The sequence below is a fragment of the Pteronotus mesoamericanus genome, unplaced genomic scaffold (assembly GCF_021234165.1).
Source record: "Pteronotus mesoamericanus isolate MK-2021 breed Mesoamerican mustached bat unplaced genomic scaffold, CSHL_Meso_final contig_169, whole genome shotgun sequence".
In the NCBI taxonomy this organism is placed as follows: Eukaryota; Metazoa; Chordata; class Mammalia; order Chiroptera; family Mormoopidae; genus Pteronotus; species Pteronotus mesoamericanus.
Genome location: NW_026555068.1, coordinates 17,557,923 through 17,575,271, shown reverse-complemented (window position 1 = coordinate 17,575,271; position 17,349 = coordinate 17,557,923). Strand labels below are relative to the sequence as shown.

General features: G+C 40.3%; 1 protein-coding gene across 7 annotated transcripts in view; it reads left to right on the top strand.

Moving 5' to 3' along the window:
- Positions 1–10,389, top strand: part of MTMR7 (myotubularin related protein 7) — an 81,657-nt gene extending 71,268 nt beyond the window's left edge. For all 7 annotated transcript variants that reach the window (XM_054566116.1, XM_054566115.1, XM_054566112.1 and 4 more), the window contains 6 exons: positions 485–610; positions 2,328–2,377; positions 4,324–4,524; positions 5,730–5,870; positions 7,344–7,470; positions 9,284–10,389. In XM_054566116.1, coding sequence (XP_054422091.1) covers positions 485–610; positions 2,328–2,377; positions 4,324–4,524; positions 5,730–5,870; positions 7,344–7,470; positions 9,284–9,646 — 1,008 coding nt within the window. In that variant the 3' untranslated portion in view covers positions 9,647–10,389. The remainder of the gene's footprint in view (positions 1–484; positions 611–2,327; positions 2,378–4,323; positions 4,525–5,729; positions 5,871–7,343; positions 7,471–9,283) is intronic.
- Positions 10,390–17,349: the final 6,960 nt, after the last annotated feature.

Here is a 17,349-nt window from a genome sequence, read left to right as displayed (position 1 = left end):
TCTTAGCAGACATTTGCTGCTCTCACTTTTTACCTTTTTCTCCCTCCCCTTTCCCCAGCCTTGGACCATCACTTGGCTTACCCTTTTTATCTCTAATTGCATAGTTTTACAATTTATGATTTTTGTGTCTTGTCTTTTTGAAAATGGCTGAGGCCAATGGTAGATCCAGAATTTCAGTATTGGAAAGGCTTAAGGTGGGGACCCAGAGAGGTGAGGGGGTTGAAGGCAGGCTAAGAGACACGTCATGGAGGTATGTTGCACAGCTAGCACATACTACACAGGACATGTGCTTGCTCAAGGTGACCAGGGTGGCGGCTTCTGGGTGTGGGAAGGAAAAGCTTTAGCTCCCCGCACCAACCACTCCTTGCCTCTGCCCTAATTAGGTGGCCGCATGCCTTCTTGTCTGTTTCTGTAGGGATAACACCAAACCTAGTTCCAATGAAATGTTCTGTGTTGACTCTTTGCGGGTTTGACGGTTCTCTAGGCCGTGGCAGAGGAAGGGGCAAGCGTGCTTGTGCACTGTTCCGACGGCTGGGACAGGACCGCGCAGGTGTGCTCGGTGGCCAGCCTCCTGCTGGATCCGCACTACCGGACCCTGAAGGGCTTCATGGTGAGTCGGCTGCGGGCCCGCTTTCCCACGTGGGCCTGAGAGCAACCGGCCTGTCTTTCAGCAGCTATTGGCAACTTCCCCCCCGCCCCTCATTATTATTTTTCTCTTAGGAGATCAGCAAGCTGAATTAAAGGGGAAAAGGTGACATAGGCTTGGAGTAAAGGGGTGAATTTCTGAGATGCTGGAACCAATAAAAACCAATGCTATTAAGTGGGGATTTGGGGGCAAATGTAATATATTCAGTAGTTTGTAAAATAGTTTTACACAGCATTTGATCATAAGCATTTCAGGTTGGAAGTAGTGTGAACATGTAACAGAAAACACTTTTCCAAAAAAACATTTGCCGACAAAACGGTCTATACTGAATATGCATAAAAGTCCTTGAGAGGAAAACCTGTTTTCACTTACAGCTCTTGTTTTAAGCAGTCCTTTGTAATTCTGGATGACAGTATTAAAGAGTTTCAGTGTTTTTGTAGTCTTTGCTGAAATTGTAAGTCCATCCTCTTCGCTCATGCACCTTTCGCTGTCAAAACATTGGTAGGTACGTTGCTTTCACCTGCAGAATAATCGCATAGCTGTCTGGGACGGTGAAGCTTTCCCCAAGCTGAACAACTTTCTTAAAATAACTGCAGGGACTGCCCAGCATCTGAGACCACGGGTTCCCACCTCTTGAACCATGATTTGGTGGAAAGTGCTTCCGTGGATCCTGAATCCGTGCCGGGGGAAGATCCTGACAGACGAGCTCGAGTCGGGTGTCTGTAGCAGAAGATCTTTACCCAGCAGTCTCAGCTGACGCTGGGGGACAAGAGCGAAGAGGCAGGGCTCCTCTCTCAGGCTTTCCCTTTTTGAAAGTGTCTAAGAACTTCCAAAGACCTGGGACAGCACTGAGACTTCAGACACCGCTCCTGTTTCAGACCCTCCTCTGGGCGGAGCTGGGAGGGCTGGATTCCTTCCTGTGTATTTGGACAATCACACAGCCACCACGGGGCCTCCCTCCCTCACACGCCGTCCCAGGCCACCACTCTCCGATTCTGCCCCTCTTAAGTCTGTGAGTTGTCAAGGGCAAACCAACTGCTCCCTATTTTTCTAAGAGGAAACCTCTGGCCAGTTAAGAGCATTGGTGATATTCTGAGTGGTGTGTTTTTTTAATCAAGGCAATTTGAAATTATAAACCCATGTCACCCCCAACTCCAAAGAAGGGTTGACACTCCTAATACAGCCTTGTCATTTTAAAATTCTTCTAAAGTTCACTCAAAAGATTCCTGTTTCTTGTAAAAAGGTTGGTATTTGATATTACACTGAGAGGCAGCATCACATAGTGGGGCAGAGACGGGCCTTGGGGCGGAGCCAGGTTGGGAAGCGGAGACCACTTCCTGCAGTGTGATCTTCCTTGAGAATCTAACCTCCCATCCGTTCCCCCACTGTGAAGTGAGACTGAGGATACCCACCCTGCGATGGAAGGAGCTGAGTAAGAACAGTGCCTCACAGAAGGCACTCAGTGGGCGGTGATGCCCATTTCCATGTATCCATCCCCACCCCTCCTATGGATGAGCTTCGGCTCTGCGGTTCCGAGAGGCACGTCTGTAGTGGTGGATAGGACTGCAGGTTACCTGCCCTCTGCTCCAAGCACCTCTGAATTCTTCAACAGTATTGGCTGTGGTCTGTTATTTTTCCTGGTTTGCTTCCCTCTGTGATACTTATATTCTTTCTTGAGTAGGTGTTAATTGAAAAGGACTGGATTTCCTTTGGTCATAAGTTTAATCACAGGTAAGTGTTTGAAAATCCATTGTTTTGCAAGCTGAGGATTAAAAAAGAAATCTGCCCTCAATTGGGGGAAAGTAGCTTCATCTTTAAAAAGTGTCTTTGTCTATCTTATTCAGAAAGTTAAAATTTTGTGGTATCAGTTGTATCACAGATAAACGAAGTTCTGAGTACTCTTGGTAAGAATTAACGTTAAGTAATTGGCTAAATTACTACATTTTTGAAGTGCAAACATCCACTGTAGGTTGCAAGTTGTGAGATGCCTGTGAACGTTTGTATTTCACAAAGGGTGCCAGTTCAGGTTGTCCTGAGGCATGTGTGTCATAGCTGACACATGACCGTGGCCGGGCTTTGGGGCCGGACAGATCCAGCTCCAATTCCACACGGTGGCATTTACTCGCTACTTGCACCACGGGCATCGGTCCCCTCTGAGCACTGTCTCCTATCTGTGAAATGGGACTATCCTCTGGCCCCACTGGGCTATAGCACGGGCTGTTAAGTTTACAAGTGTGTGTATATGACTAGCCTAACTCCTTGCCCTGCCCACATATTAGGCTTCATTAAACCAAAGCCATCGTCTTTGGAGACTCCAGCATCACTTTGTTGGTGTGCATGAAAATACCTGGTTTGTGTTCCAGTGTTTTCTAATCTCTAAATATTCAATGTTGTACCCGGTGTACTTGAGTCCTTTGGTGCTGAAGTTTAAATTGAGGCAGCATGCTAATAACTTAGATATTTTGATAGACATTTTTGGCTATTTCATTATGTTCTCCTGAAATAAACTCAAGTTCACAGAATTGCCTGTGTTCATTTTTGTAGTTTTTGTTATTTTGAATTGATTCTGTGCTTTTGTGGAATTCTATTTTTTATAATCACTTAACTTTTCCAGGAAAGCATGTTTCCATTTTACAAATGAGAATTAAAATCCCCAAACAACTGAGTAACCTTCTCAGTTATTTTCAGTGTTGGGGTTCCACTATTTATGCTAGGCAGTCAGCATCTCCGAGATTGGGGACATGTGCGCAGAGGAACAGGGAAATCCCTGAAGAGTAGCCAGATGATTTTTTTTATGAGGCATGGGTATAACAGGCAACTAAAGCTACCATTTGTTAGGTGAGTATAAATGAAACTTTTGAGACATTTCCAGACATTTCTAATGTTTCCACTCTTGGAAAAGGTCCTAAACTATCCTCGCTCATTTCTATTCCTCAACTTGATTACCTGTTGAGATGAGGTTCTGTGTTACTTTATACCTGATGGCACCTAAATTACCCCTTTTGTATTCTTTCTAAAATTTGTACAGTAGTGTAAGGGACTAGGCAGTCTTCGTTTAGATTCTGATCTGCTCTTCAAAGTATTTTTTCAAGATTCTGATGTACCTCTGATGTACTTTTGAAAAACAAAGATATGAGAGATTTAAAGGTATATTACAATCTGTGGTCACCTGGACATAAATTACAACAGGCTTAATACTGCTCTAGAAATAGAAATAATCCCTAGAAACTTGGGAAACCACAATTTTTTCAAGTCTTTCTTACGTATTCCTTCCACCCCCAAAAATGTGTAACTGAAAAGCTCTAAAGTTGCTTAGATATTTCTTCACACTCTCTCACTAGACACTAACTAAAATAAAGTGGAAGACTTACTCGTATTTCAGAAGTTCTAACATGCTTTTTAAATGTGAATTAAAGAATGCTCTTTCTCCACTGAAAGTTTCCTTTAATCTCTAGCTCTCACCCTTTTGTAGCTACAACAGGAACATGTCCCTTCTTTACACAAACTTTCACTGCAAAGTTTCTCTTGAAATTGCAATTTTAAGTATTTTTTTCCAATTCTTTGCATTTATAAGATGTACTTAGGGACTAGGGTTATTTTGTGATTGTTTTTGCATTTATAGCTTTCTAATTTTAAAACAAACAGGGCATAAAACTTTCTAACACTTTACTGCACAGATACGGCAATCTTGATGGGGATCCGAAGGAGATCTCTCCGGTCATCGACCAGTTTATTGAGTGTGTCTGGCAGTTAATGGGACAATTCCCCTGTGCGTTTGAGTTCAATGAGCGGTTCCTCATTCACACCCAACATCACATTTATTCCTGCCAGTTTGGAAACTTCCTATGTAACAGCCAAAAGGAGAGGCGAGAACTCAAGTGAGTGTTTCACTATTTAATTTTTCTCTAAAATAACTTTGTGACTGAGAACTTCAGAAGGCCTTTCATTTTGAAGACTACTTTAGCTACACAACTATACAGACAGATTAAAGTTCTTTTCTTTTCCTGACACCACTTCATAAATCAATCAGCTGACAGAGAGAGGTGCAAGTTCACCTCCCCCCATTTCTTCCTGATATCCATAGACAGGCTGATAGACCTGACACTGTAATTTTGAAAGGAAACTTCAAGTCAAAGAAAGTGGTTTTTTTTGCATCGATGCGTATTCTCATAAGAATTGCAAATATAACTGGGGAGGAAAGCAAATTTGAAACTCAAGTCATGCTTTTATTCAGGTTAAAACCATACTGCCTTTATCTAGAGGGGAAATGCAAATGAAATGTGGACTTTAAAATAAAGTCAAAAACTTAAAAACAGCAAAGTGGTTTACGAACTGCAAGTGAAGAAATTTTTGAAGTTTTCATAAAATTAAAATGATTTTTAACTGTGGTCTATAATGTCAGATTTAATTCTGGAAATGGCCAATTGAAATAAAATGGACTCCACTAATTTTATACTGTCTGAAAAGGGAGAAAATGATTTTTTTCTGGTGGACGGTTTTCTCTGGGAAACTTCGGGTATGATTACTGATAAGTGGTAATGATTTACAAGTAGCAGAGGGTGTCCTTCAAGCTCACCTGTTTTCCTAGATCGTTCTGTGCTTTAGAGCGATAGACTAGCCAATGTAGTGGTGTTGGTGTGTGTTCGAATCCCAGCTATTCCACTTGCTAACTATGTGACTTTGGGCAGCTGTTTAATTTCTCTCAACCTCAGTTTCCTTACCTGTAAAATTGACATACCTCACAGGAATTCAGTGAGGATTAAATAAGAGGAAACTATGAAGCATTTAAATAGTACCTGGTAATTAATAAAATTTTAATGACTATTTGGGATTAAAAAAACCAGAATGACAGAACAGTTCTATTTTACACTCATGAATGAAGCATCTGGTTGAAGCCAATGCAGGGCACAGAGGGGCCGAGATCAGCGTCCCTGTTATACCATGAGACGCAGACTGCAAATTCCCCTGGCACAGAACAGGGACACAGATGTTCAGATAACAATGCCTGGTCCCTTTCCAGCTTTAATATTACGTGTTCTAAGAACCAAATAGGTCACCTCCAGGCTTCTTTTCTTTACACCAGGATCCAAGAAAGAACGTACTCTCTATGGGCTCACCTGTGGAAGAATCGGGCCGACTACTTGAACCCTCTCTTTCGAGCCGACCACAGTCAGGCCCAGGGAACCCTTCGCCTCCCCACAGCGCCGTGCAACTTCATGTACAAGTACGTGAACCTCTAGGACTGCACCGGGTGTGGTTGTGAACTTAGATCCCGGCACTGATTCCTACAGGAGGCCAAAGTGTATGGGCCACTGGGCTTCAAGGCTTTTTTGGACACAAAATACGCCAAAGGAGCATGATAAGTATCTGACCTGGCGTCTGCCAGTGTCTTCTCTCCCCCAACTTTCCCCCTAAATATGGAATGATCTTAGACGTGACGTCCTGTAATAATGCTATCTTAATAGGTCAGTCCCAATTTAAAAATGAAAGCGAGGGTGGGAAGGGGGGAAGGAGAAAGGAAGGAAGAAAAGACTGACGAAAGCAAGAGTCTCGTAGGTTGAACGTGAACTCACAAGTTTAGTGTCCACAATCTAGTTTACTTTCTTCCTCTGCTGAATGAATTCTGAGCAGAACCATCTCCCCATGGAAGTAAGTTACTTAAGACCATATATACTGGGATGCGGAAAGAAGGGTGGCATCCTACAGATTCTACGAGGTATGAACTAGGCACGTGCGTTACATTTTGTCCTTTGCCTTCTGCTCCCAGCTTGTGTGATACAGAAGCATGACTCAGGGGTCAGCACAAAGACAAATTTATAGAATAAACTGAAAAGCCACATGCCTTCTCCCTCCTTACACAGACTTTATGGCTTTTCTTCCTCTACAGGTTTTATTCCTTGATTTGCATTTGTTCTTAATTATTTCAGGCTAATCATTCCCCCAGAATTTTATAAGCAAAATATTAATTCTATCATACTAAAAAAAAAAAATGCCTCTATGTTTTGTGTAAAACAGCAGTTTCGAGAGCTGATGACACACTGCAAACAACTGTCCTGTAACTGATTTGTTATTAATAGCCAGTCAACAAACACATTACTGAGGATCAAGCACTGTTCTAGGAACTGTGGATAAACTAATGAATGATTCTGTCTCTGCCCTCAAAGTACTTTTCTAAGTAAAGAGTGGTTCTAGGGATATCCCTATATAACACTATGTATTCTCATTTGCATTATTTTGTAGGATAGAAAAGGGAGGATTCATTGCAAATGCAAACGTAAGTTTTTGGTGGATAAAAACAAGCTGAAATCTTCAAGTTTAAGATTCCCTTTGCATCTGAAAGACTGTAAATGTTAATACAATTACTAAACAAGTTTACTTCGAAACGAAGAGCCATTTTATTAACCAAAAAAATAGAAAAGAGAGAAAATAGTAACGTAGTACTTCAATGTAGTTTAGAAAATCATAGGCCTTCTAATTCAGTACCATATATACAAATTCATGAATTTACTAACCCAAGAAGAAGACATCAACATGAAATTATGACCTAACGTTAGTGGCTTTTTTTGAGCCTAGAAGTGGCATTCAGTTATTACCAGGACTGGGGGACTGAGGCCCTACAGCTCCCTGAGAAGACCTGAGAACGGGACGTCACAGAGGGTGACGGGGCGGGGTCCTGACGCGCTGCCCTCCCCTCCAGGTTTTGGAGTGGGATGTACAACCGCTTTGAGAAGGGGCTGCAGCCGCGCCAGTCAGCCACCGACTACCTCATGGCCGTGAAGGAGGAGACCCAGCAGCTGGAGGAAGAACTAGAGGCCCTGGAAGAAGTAAGGCGCCACGCTCTTGTTTATCTGTTTCTATTTTATGTGCTTATTTCTTGATGATCACCGCTCGCGGAAGCCTGTCAGGGCTCAGGATGTGTGAACTGTAGCAACATAAACATCTTGTATTTTTAGCTGGTGGATACCCGGAAACACAATCCCAGCAGGTGAGTGCCTGGAAGTCAAGGCCCACACCAAGCGGCTCTGAGTACATTTCAGACCCCGGCTATTCTGACAGAGGGTCAGGATGTTTTTGTTAGTGTTATTTGGGAGAACGAAAATGAATTCTTTCTGGAGAGTTCATAAAAACTATGGTATTCAAAGTGATAGAACAAAATGACATATATGTACTTGTAGTAAAAAATTATTCTGCACTTTTAAGAATAATTATATAGATATTAAAAAACCCCAGATGCCTGGGCTTTAAGCCTAGAGATTCTGATGGAGAATGTTTAGACCGCCACAGTTGTGACTTGTCACCAGGGCCAGGAGACCCTCAATCTCAGGACACATACAGAGAACTAACACGAGGCACGAGCTGGGTTTTTAGAATTCTGGAGCTGCAATAAAAGCTTTGCCATTTCAAGTTCACTCCTGCCATCATCGACGGGCAAGTTTTATTCATTCTTCCTAAAGAAGATATCCAAGCTTTATAAAAAGCTGAGAATTCTATTTATCTATTTCAGTATTCTTTTTGTTAAACTACTACTAATATAAAAATTACTTCACTATCTAGAAGCGTTGTAATTAAAACCCCTCACTCTTCTGCCCTTATAACAAAGACAAAATTCCTCCTTAGCCCGGCATATGAGACTTTCCTCCACTCCGGCCTAACCTACCTTTTAAACTTCATTCTCCCCGTCCCCCGTGCTCCCGTTTAACCATTCTCTCTCCCTGAGCACAGCCGACACCCTGCTCCCTCTGTGGTTCTCTTCTCACGGTCCCTCCTGCTAGAATGCTCTAACCTGCACAGCTCGTCCAAGTTTGCTACCTTCAGTCCTGATAAAGCGTTCCTGCCTGCCTGAGGCATACTTGGATCTCTTCCCTCTAACCACAGCACCCTACCCTCTGCAATAATTTTCGCCTCTTCTGAATCCCTACCTTGCATGAACTCTGTCTCTCAGATGTTCCTCATATGGCCCAGCACAGTATTTTGCACATAACATAAACTAGAAGACAGAAACCGGACACAAAAGGCCACATGTTGTATGATTCCACTTACATGAAATAGCCAGTCTAGGCAAATTCATAAAGAAAGTATGTAAGAGATTGCCAGGGACTGGGAGGAAGGGGGAGGAAGGGGGGTGATTGCTAATGGGTATGGGGTTCTCTTCCAGGATGAAAATATTTTGGGATTAGTGGTGAATTGTTGTATAACCTTGTGAATATACTAAATATCTTGTACACTTTAAAGGGGTGCGTTTTATGGTGACTTATATTTCAGTTTAAAATATGAGATACCACCTTATTCCTGGTTTTCAAAGTATGTATTTTGAGTTCACAGGATGAAAATCGCCATCTAGGTATAGAAAGGAGGATGATCACTAGGTGCTTTATCTATGTTACTGTTTTTGCACTTTACAGAAAACCTATGTTAAGGTAGGTTTTACCATCTTTATATTAGAGAGGAAGAAACCAAGCTTCACAGAACCTAATTATTTTGTCCAAGGTCATAAAATCTACATTTGAACCCACATCCATCTAAATCCCAGTTTTTAACATTACAACCAACTGGAAAGGAATCTATAGTAAAGGCACACATATGTAAGAAAGATAAATTATTTATGATTTTCCCCTGAAACTGTTATTTCTCTTTTAGAGGCTGGAAAAAATCCAAAAAGTCCAGTTCCATCGCACCAAAGTGAAGAGCAAGCCACGCGAGGCCAGCAAACACTCAGGGTTTTCTACCTCAGACAACAGCACGGCCAACACCCCCCAGGACTACAGTGGGGGCGTGAAGCCCTTCCCCTCCAGGAGCCCTTCGCAGGGCGACGAGGACTCCGCTCTGATTCTGACCCGGGACAACCTGAAAAGCTCCGACCTGGACCTGTCCGCCAACAGCGATCAGGAGTCCGGGGTGGAGGACCTGAGCTGCCGGTCCCCCAGCGGCGGAGAGTGTGTTCCCAGCGAAGACAGCGGCAAGGACCGGGACTCTGACGAGGCCGTGTTTCTCACAGCCTGAGGCTTCCGTCTGGAGTTCCAAAATAAAGGACATACAAAAGACACTTTCCAAAAATAAGGGAACAGTGCAATTCAAGATGAAAAATAACTTAAGAAATGATACATGTCTCAAGAAGTAGAAAATATAGCAATGAAAATGGCGGGGGGGAGTCCAACTCTTAGTTCCTTTAGATACTGAAGAACAGGAAGTAGCCATATTAAGGAAATTATCCCATTCTGAAAATGATTCTAGACTATGAAAGTTGTACTCACGACAGAGCAAGGACCTCTACCGTCACCTGCGGTTATCAACACGAACCTTCCGCCACGGCATGCGTCCGCTCAGCTCAGAAAGTACCCTGACCCCTTGCCTGTTCTCACCGTCAATCTTCCTCATATTTCATTTCCTGATACACATTTTGTTTCCTCAAACATCTGACGTTATCTTCCTTCCTGACTCCGCTAATGTTCCTAATAACAGAGGGCATTGTTGAGATGTACCCTTTTTTGGTTAACAGATCTATTTCTGCTACTGAGGAGTTTTATAACTGCTTAAGCTTATCTTCCAGGTTTCATGATCACTTTAACTTTTCCTCAGATAATATATTTTGAATTGTTTTGTTACTTTCTTTTGTTGCCTTTTTCCGGAATCTTTTCTTCCTGTTCACCATTTAAAAAACGCTAAAACTTATAACACACCTTTTCCTCTAAGACAGGTCTAATACCTAATAAAATATAAGTGACATTTACTCTCTGGTTCTTAAATATGAATTCAGATCATATTAGCTTGGTTATTAACAAGCTTTTATAACTATTCCAGAGACCACATTACCAAGACAGTGTGGGCCAACCACCAGCCTGATCCCTGAGGTGTAACAATGTAAATGGGTAGAACTTCAATGAGGGAAAATCCTAATTAAGATCTCGGGAATTTGGTTGTCATTTTTATTTAACCAGTTCTGTCATCTATCATTTCAAAAATTTTAACTGGTTATACGATTTAAATAACATTGTTACATCTCATGACCACTCACTGCTGAATTAGTTCTGAAAACTTTCTATGTTTTACTAAAATGCACACTTGAAGCAGAATCATTCCCCTTTGTGTATGGATAAAAATAAGAGTTTACTGGGTGACGTAAACTTTTGATCTGAAGAAACTTAGTGGAGAAAAGTTGCCCTGTTGGACAGGGATAAATAACATTCATGCTATACAGTTTTCAGTTATTAGGTATAATCTACATCAATATTCTGAAGGTGTAAATTTTAAAAATAGGATAATATATTAAATTTTGCTGAAACAGGAACAAAATAAAGAGAAGACAGAGAGGAGTGATATCACCAAGATGGCCACATAGGTCATTCCTGACTCCACCCCTTCAGGAGAAGACCAAGCGGGCAGGGGACCACTGAGGAACCCCGAGAGCTCGAGAGTGAGGCTGAGGCACCCCCTGCAGCAGAGACCAAGATGGCTACATGAGAAGGGATGGGGACTGGTGCCCGCTGACCATACTGCTCCTGCCCATGGCTGGCACAGCACTACGCCGAGGTCTCCCAAGCCTCCAGTTCCCCAATGGGAACAGAGTGTCCAAGGGCAACACCCAACACCCCTGGTTTGGGTGGATTGTTGGTGGGAGCCCCTACTCTGGTTTCGTCCAGCAGGGCTCACAGGCGAATCTCTGGGCTCCGCCACTGAGAGCCCGACTGAGACAGAGAAGTGAGGCGGGGCTTCCAATGATCCGCACTTGGGTTTTGGAGGATGAACTCCTACCGTCAGAACCCAAGTGGCAGCCCCGACCAGCAGCGTTGCTCCTCTGCACAGTCAGGTCAGTGGTGCAGTGTGACAGGGAACTCGGGTTCCCAAGGCGGAGTTCTGCCTTGGAGCCTGGTCAATATCTGCCCAGGTAGAAGAGCTGAGCCATGCCCTCACCTGCTGCAGGTCAAGGCTCCTGGTCCCTCCTGACCAGAAAGCCTGTTTGAGAAAATTCTGGAGTTGCCCAAAATGGTCCCTGCCAGTCCTGCTCAGGCAGGAGCCAGAAAGACAGCCCCACCCACTGCAGAGAGTGGGCCCTCAGCCCCATGGGACAAGAAGGGCAGGTGAGAATGCCTGGAATCTGCGTATCCAGCGGCTTTGGAGCTGAGCGGTGTGTGGGCACAGCCAAATACTCAGGACCAAGCCGGTGGGCCAGTTCAGCCAGTGAACTTGGGGTATGGATTAGCTGGAGTCAAAACCACATGCCAACAAACTCAGCCGCCTAAAAGAAATGGGAAGAATTTTAGAAACATACAAACCACCAAGACTAAATGAAGAGAAAGCCTGAATAGAATAATTACTAGTAAATGGAGATGAGCCCAGGACCAGATGGCTTCACTGGTGAATATTCAGCAAACATTTAACGAAAAATTAATGCCAGTCCTTCTCAAAGTCTTCCCAAAAAAAATCAAAGAGGAAGAACACTATCAAACTCATTTTATAAGGCCTTATCCTGATACCAAAGACTGAAAAGACACTACCAGAAAAGAAAACTATAGGCCAATATCCCTCATGAATATAGATGCAAAAGTTGTCAAAAACATACTAGTAAACCTAGTTCAGCAGCACGTCACAAGATTCATTCACCATGATCAAGTGGGATTTACACCTGAGATGCAAGGATGGTTCATACACAAATCAATCAATATGATGCATCACTTAGTAGAACAAAAGAAATCGCATCTCAAAGACACAGAGAAAGAGCATCTGACAAAATTCAACATCCGTCCGTGATTAAAAACTTTTAGCAAATCTGGTATAGAATGGTACTGTACCCCAATATAATAAAGGCCTATATGATAAGCCCAGCTAATATCATAATGGTGAAACGGTTAAAGCTTTCCCTTGAAGGTCAAAATTAAGACAATGGTGCCCAATATCTCACTTATGTTCAGCCATACTACTGGACTTCTTGACAGAGCATTCACGCAGGAAAAGTAATAAAAAGCATCAAAACTGGAAAGAAGGAAAATTGTCTCTATTTGCAGATGACTCATTTTATACATAGAAAAAACACTGACAACCCAACCAAAAAACAAAACAACTGTTAGACCTAATCAACAAATTCAGTAAGACTGCCGGATACAAAATTAACATAGAAAAATCTGTAGCACTGCTGTACACTAACAAAGACTTAGCTGGAAAAAATAAATAAAAACATCTGCATCAAAATAAATACTTAGAAATAAACTTAACCAAGGACATTAAAGACTTTTTTTCTGAAGTTAAAGTACACTGATGAAAGAAATCGAAGGTCATACAAATAAACATTCAGATTGCAAGAAATAATGTTGTTAAAACGTCCACAGTACCAAAGGCATCTGTAGATTGAATGCAATCCCCATCAAGATTCCAATGACATTTTTCACAGAAGTAGAAAAAACAATCTAAAATTTATGTAGAACCACAAGAGCCCCAAAACTACCAAAATAACCCTGAGAAAGAACAAAGGAGGCATAACATCTCCTGAACTTAAGCTTTACTATAAAGCTATGGTAATCAAAGCAGCATGGTATTGGCATAAAATCATAGGAAGGCTCCTTGACATTAGTCTTGGCAATGATTTTTTGGATATGACACCTAAATCATTAGTAATAAAAGTAAAAACAAACAGGTGGGACTACATCAAACTGAAAAACTTCTGCAAAGCAAAAGACAACAAAATGGATAGACAACCTACAGAATAGGAAAAAATTTATGAAAACCGTAAGGACTTAATATCCAAAATATATACGAAAGTAATACTATTCAATAGCAAAAAACCAAGTAATCCATTTAAGAAACAGGCAGAAGTTCTTAATGGCCCGTTTTCCAAAGAAGATATGTGAAAGGCTAGCAGTTACGTGAAACAATGCTCAACATCACTGGTCATTAGGGAAATGCCAATCAGAACTACTGATAAATATGATACCTCATATCTATTAGGACAGATATTATCAAAAAGACATGAAATAAATGTTAGCAAGAATGTAGAGAAAAGAGAACTGTGTGCACTACTGATGAGAATATAAACAGGTACAGCTACTATGGAAAAACAGTATGGAGAATCCTCAAAAAATTAAAAATAGAACTATATGATCCAGCAATTCCATCCTGGGTATATATTCAAAGGGAACAAAAACACTAAACTAAAAAGATATCTGCAGTACCCCATGTTCATAGCAGCATTACTTACAATATCCAACACATGGAAAAAACCTAAGTGTCCATCAACAGCAAAAAGGATGAAGCTATAGTATATTTTATATATATACACACACAATGAAATATTCAGACATAAAAAAATGGGGAAATATTGCCATTTGTGACAACATGGATGGGCCCTGAGTACACTGCGCTAAATGAAATATATCAAACAAAGACAGATACTATATACTATATGACCTCAGATGTAGAATCTATGGGGGAGGGGGAAATTGTGGTTAGCAGAGATGGGGGCCGGGGGCGAGAAGGAATTGGAGAAAGGTGGACAAAATGTACAAACTTCCAGTTACAAGATAAACAAGTACTAGGGATGTAATGTACAGCATGATAACTATGGTTAACACTGTTGTATAATATATATGAAAATTGTTAACAGAGTAAATCCTTAGAATTCTCATCACAAGGGAAGCAATCTTTTCTTTCTTTTTTTACTTTCTCTTTTTATTGTACATATGACATGGCAGACAGTAAATAAACTTAATGTCGTAATCACTTCACAATATATGTAAGTCAAACTATTACCTGTGTATACCTTAAAGTTATACAGTAATGTATGTCAATTATATTGCAATAAAACTGGGGAAAAGGGCAGGAGAGCTACACTGCTGGAAAAAAAAATTTTTTTTTTGGTCCTCGTCCTGCTGAAATCTTTAATAAGAAAGATTTGGAGGGGGCATAATTATATATATATATATATATATATATATATATATATATATACACACACACACCAAGCTAGTATATATATATATATATGAGAAATAATAGTGTAATATTAAATATGTTAATCATACTTAAAAAATAGAACTTTAATATGTTAGAGACTTGTAATATAAAGTATTCTGTGCCTGTAAATAAAGTATAATTGTTTTAGAATACAGAATTGGAGCATGCTCTCATGAGCAGTTCCAAGTTAAGTACAAGGAATGTTTATTCTTTTTCTGCCATATATTGTATGTAGCAGGGAATACCTTGTTAATGGTAAGTACTTAGGATACAGTTGTAATCGCTTTTGCATTATTAAAACAACTCACTTCATGTGTTTCTTGTAGTTATCAACTCTCAGAAGTCTCTTTGCCTAATACTGAGGACGCGACTTTAATTTCTTCCATTTGGCAGTGTCCATCTACAAGATAAATACACAATAACACACTTTTAAAGAATGACACTATGAATATACCAAACAGAACTATGCATTTATTTTGAAAAATAGGATATTCGATGTTTTAAAATTTAATTCTTTAATGCAATGCCTTTCACATCAGACACACGAACTGTTTTTCAGACTTTCAACCATCTTACAAGATGTAATTTACATACATGTTCACTTAGAGTACTTATTAGGAATAAACCTAACACTGAAATTTATATAAAAGGTTACATTCACTGCTTATTAAACTTTGCTGTGCTTTCACAGGGACTTGGAAGGATATGGCCAATTAGCTAAGACTAAGACCTCTAACAGTACATTCTTGTTTTAAATCAAACATCAATTAAGTGTTTTATTTAAGGCTGTTGGTTTAAAACATAGGGAATAAACCAATGTAAAACTAACCAAGGCAAATTACTTCTCAACTAGTAATATTCAGAGCTCAAGTGACTAAGTATTTCATTATATTCAGGTAAATTTAATGATCTGAAGTAGGTAAGAATTTTGATCCTATTTCAGCAATCGATAAAGGAACATTTTTAGAATAAAGTGAAGAGAAGGAAAACCCTGACACACATTTCTATTCTTTAAAAGCACATAATTAGTTTCCTTAAAAATCAATCTGAGCTGTCCTTTCATTTAAGCATATAAATTATGATCAAACTTACCTCTATTCCAATATAAATTTCCTAGTTTATTCCTAGAAAATACTCCATCTTTGAAACATATCTTAAGTATCTCATTTATTTAGAGAACTTTCTTCTGTTTTGATATATTGGCCTTTCCATGTCTACCCATGACAATCACCTACTCAGAATAATCCAGTAACTCCAAGCTTCTACCATTCTGATTGCCATCTAGTCTTTTTTTATTATATGTTAAAGTAAAATTGGATTCTCTGCTTTGCCGGTCATCTCCCTCCTCTGGCACTGTTTCTCCAACATGGCCAATTATAAGAAGAAAATAACATAGACATAAAATTACCAGGAAAGTCACTTAATTCCTGTTGTAATAACAAAAACAAAATTCACACAGACATGCTCAAACGCAGACTTTTTTTCATTCTAGGTGACCTACGTAACCTATATCTTATCTGAACTAATGTGTCTGTTTGTTAAATGCACACAATGACAATCAAACTCCTCTTTTTAGTAACTGGGTTGTAAGGAGGTTATCCAATAAATTCATTTTGGAAGAAGAAACCAAGCTACACTAACTGGTACAGGATAAAACTGAACTATGAAATAGTTCAAGTTTAAAGAATAAAAAATATTGAGACAAATTACTTATGTGATTGAAGAGGCTATGTAAAAAAAATTTTTTCCTGGCTGACGGGAAGGTAGTTCAATGAAGCACTTAAACCTACAGCTATGTAATATTTCCACAATGTCTCATTCAAGTAGGTGCTTGGTAAAATTAGTAGATCAAATGAACTGCTGCCCTTCAGAATGGCTCCGTCCTCCGGTGTCTTGCTCTGGGATCTACCCAGTTTATAAGAGAGCTACGTGTCTGCAGAAGAGCGGGACTACTGTGCCCTCCCTCCACGCAGTGCCTGTGGGAGGGCTGAAGCCCCGCTGCCTGGGGCAGTCAGGGGGGTCTCGGGACACCCGGAAGCCGCCGCCACCAGCCTGAAACACTTACCTCGCTGATCTAGAAATCCAGAATAGTTATTATACCTTCCTCGTCTGGTCATCGTGAAGATCAAATGGCACACCCTTAGCACAGTGTGAGGAAGACAGGCGATTAATAAAAGATAACGTCTTTATCCAAAGTACATCTTTATAGTCCATGGGAATACTCGCCCTTCCATAAGCACAGACTAAGTATTCAATATATTTCAGGTCCAAGAAAATAATTTTGTTTTTCCTAAAGCTCTATTGCCAAAAACATGTTATAAAGGTGAACAGAAAAATGAAGACAAAATTGTGCTGTATGCTGGTGTGTGAAATGGCAATCATACTGGGATGAAATTTAAAGAAAAGGAAGCATTAGGTTGTTTTGTGACTTAGATACTATTTTACCAAGCCTCAGGTACACAGTTCAACATTTTCTCCTTATTTAGCCTTTCATAGCTACCCGTAAAATGTGTTCACTCTGTAATACAGAATAGAAGCAAACTGCTGAACCTAGTACCAATGAAATATTCAATTAAATTAATTAAAACCTAACTTCCTAAATGTTAAATATTAATTTTATTACTATAGCTTTTCTCATATGAAAAGTTAACTCACAATAATAAAGTTCAGAAAATTTCATGGACTTTTTACGTCCAGATTAACTATTCAAGTTAATTTAACTATTTATTAACAAAGATGATTTTTAACTTTAACATTAGTAA